This window comes from Procambarus clarkii, chromosome 76 (assembly GCF_040958095.1).
Source record: "Procambarus clarkii isolate CNS0578487 chromosome 76, FALCON_Pclarkii_2.0, whole genome shotgun sequence".
NCBI classification, from domain to species: domain Eukaryota; kingdom Metazoa; phylum Arthropoda; class Malacostraca; order Decapoda; family Cambaridae; genus Procambarus; species Procambarus clarkii.
In genome coordinates this window covers 20,162,823-20,165,191 of record NC_091225.1, presented here as the reverse complement: position 1 = coordinate 20,165,191, position 2,369 = coordinate 20,162,823, and the positions used below count along the sequence as shown (strand labels likewise).

The 2,369-nt window shown below is 53.1% G+C and overlaps 1 protein-coding gene across 1 annotated transcript; it reads right to left on the bottom strand.

The window, feature by feature from the left end:
- Nucleotides 1-1,255: 1,255 nt before the first annotated feature.
- LOC138357207 (uncharacterized) lies at nucleotides 1,256-2,125 on the bottom strand. Its single transcript, XM_069313863.1, has one exon. The coding sequence runs from the start codon at nucleotides 2,123-2,125 to the stop codon at nucleotides 1,256-1,258; it is 870 nt and encodes a 289-aa protein (XP_069169964.1).
- Between the last annotated feature and the right edge of the window lie 244 nt (nucleotides 2,126-2,369).

Sequence of the window (2,369 nt, the reverse complement as noted above, 5' to 3'; positions counted from 1 at the left end):
TTATCAAAAAATATTATTGGCACTTCAGCTGAGGGCCAATCACCTTGCTGTCGTTGAGTAATTAATGGCTCACTGTATTATATAACTGTCTAACAAGGCTGAAGCCCTGTCTATGGAGGACAGAATACATTGTATACATGCGAGTTAGCGTTGTATACATGTATAGCATGTGTAAGAATAAGATAATTACATGTGACAGTATGAAGTCAGCGTCCACTTCTTCACTATAAATTGTCTTATTCCGTATTTCTTGCTCTCAGTATTTTGTAGGTCGTGATCATGTCTCTTAGCTCTGTGTTGGGGGGTGAGGGGGCAGGGGGGGTTGGCTATGAGGGGAGTGGGGTTTGAGAGGAAGTTTTCATTGTGTAACACTGTTCACAACAATGTTCAGCTGTAACACTGTTCCTAACAATGATCACTTTATCTTTAATCCTTCCACTAAGGTAAGTTATCTTTAAGTTATGACATGAGATAGCGGGGCAAGATAACGTCAGGCTCGCACCGAAATGTTATCCAGAATCTGAGTACACTGACTTCGTTGGCCCTGAAGGTCCGTAAGTCCGACTTCGTTGGCCCTGAAGGTCCGTAAGTCCGACTCCGTTGGCCCTGAAGGTCCGTAAGTCCGACTCCGTTGGCCCTGAAGGTCCGCAAGTCCGACTCCGTTGGCCCTGAAGGTCCGCAAGTCCGACTCCATTGGCCCTGAAGGTCTGTAAGTCCGCCTCCGTTGGCCCTGAAGGTCCGTAAGTCCGACTCCATTGGCCCTGAACGTCCGCAAGTCCACCTCCGTTGGCCCTGAACGTCAGCAAGTCCACCTCCGTTGGCCCTGAAGGTCTGCAAGTCCGACTCCGTTGGCCCTGAAGGTCCGTAAGTTCGATTCCATTGGCCCTGAAGGTCCGCAAGTCCGCCTCCGTTGGCCCTGAAGGTCCGTAAGTCCGACTCCATTGGCCCTGAACGTCCGCATGTCAGCGCGCCTGTATCGCTAGATATAAACCTAATCAAAGTCCCCCCCCCCCTACCCCTTCTTGAACTCAAGTCCCTTCCCCTTACGTCCACTTAAGTCCCTGCTTGGACTTAGCCTCTCCCCCACTGGCTCCTTTGCCACTTTGTTTCCAAACGAAACTAATCAGCGAGATGGATTAAACAACTCACACACCAATTACTTTAATGCAGCCGATATATTTTTGTTAAGACATAAATCCTCATTCCTCATTTAAGACATAAATCCTCAAAATTTTAAGAAATAAATCCTTGGACTTTAAGCTTCATAAATCCTCAAGGATGATTCTTGTGTTTTGTGGGGATTGCTGTGGGAGATGAGCTTCGGCTCTTTGGTCCCGTACGGCCTGTTGGACGTGTCCACGGCCTGTTGGACGTGTCCACGGCCTGTTGGACGTGTCCACGGCCTGTTGGACGTGTCCACGGACTGTCGGACGTGTCCACGGCCTGTTGAACGTGTCCACGGCCTGTTGAACGTGTCCACGGCCTGTTGAACGTGTCCACGGCCTGTTAAACGTGTCCACGGCCTGTTGGACGTGTCCACGGCCTGTCGGACGTGTCCACGGCCTGTTAAACGTGTCCACGGCCTGTTGGACGTGTCCACGGCCTGTCGGACGTGTCCACGGCCTGTCGGACGTGTCCACGGCCTGTTGGACGTGTCCACGGCCTGTCGGACGTGTCCACGGCCTGTTGGACGTGTCCACGGCCTGTTGGACGTGTCCACGGCCTGTTGGACGTGTCCACGGCCTGTTGGACGTGTCCACGGCCTGTCGGACGTGTCCACGGCCAGTTGGACGTGTCCACGGCCTGTTGGACGTGTCCACGGCCTGTTGGACGTGTCCACGGCCTGTTGGACGTGTCCACGGCCTGTCGGACGTGTCCACGGCCAGTTGGACGTGTCCACGGCCTGTTGGACGTGTCCACGGCCTGTTGGACGTGTCCACGGCCTGTCGGACGTGTCCACGGCCAGTTGGACGTGTCCACGGCCTGTTGGACGTGTCCACGGCCTGTTGGACGTGTCCACGGCCTGTTGGACGTGTCCACGGCCTGTTGGACGTGTCCACGGCCTGTTGGACGTGTCCACGGCCTCTTGGACGTGTCTACGGCCTGTTGGACGTCTCCACGACATACTGGACGTGTTGAATGTTGTTGAACATTCATTGATTTATTGAACGTTCCCAATGGCATGTTGAACAGCCCCTTGACGTGTACAACGTTCTCCACAGCTCGTTGAACGTTCCCCAGGGCGTGTTGAACGTTCCTTATACATTGTGGGGCTAACTTATACAGTGTGGGGCTAACTTATACATTGTGGGGCTAACTTATACATTGTGGGGCTAGCTTATACATTGTGGGGCTAACTTATACATTGT

Bases quoted from the DNA above. Each gene is read 5' to 3' on its own strand.
- LOC138357207 (XM_069313863.1), bottom strand. From the start codon at position 2,125: ATGTCGTGGAGACGTCCAACAGGCCGTAGACACGTCCAAGAGGCCGTG.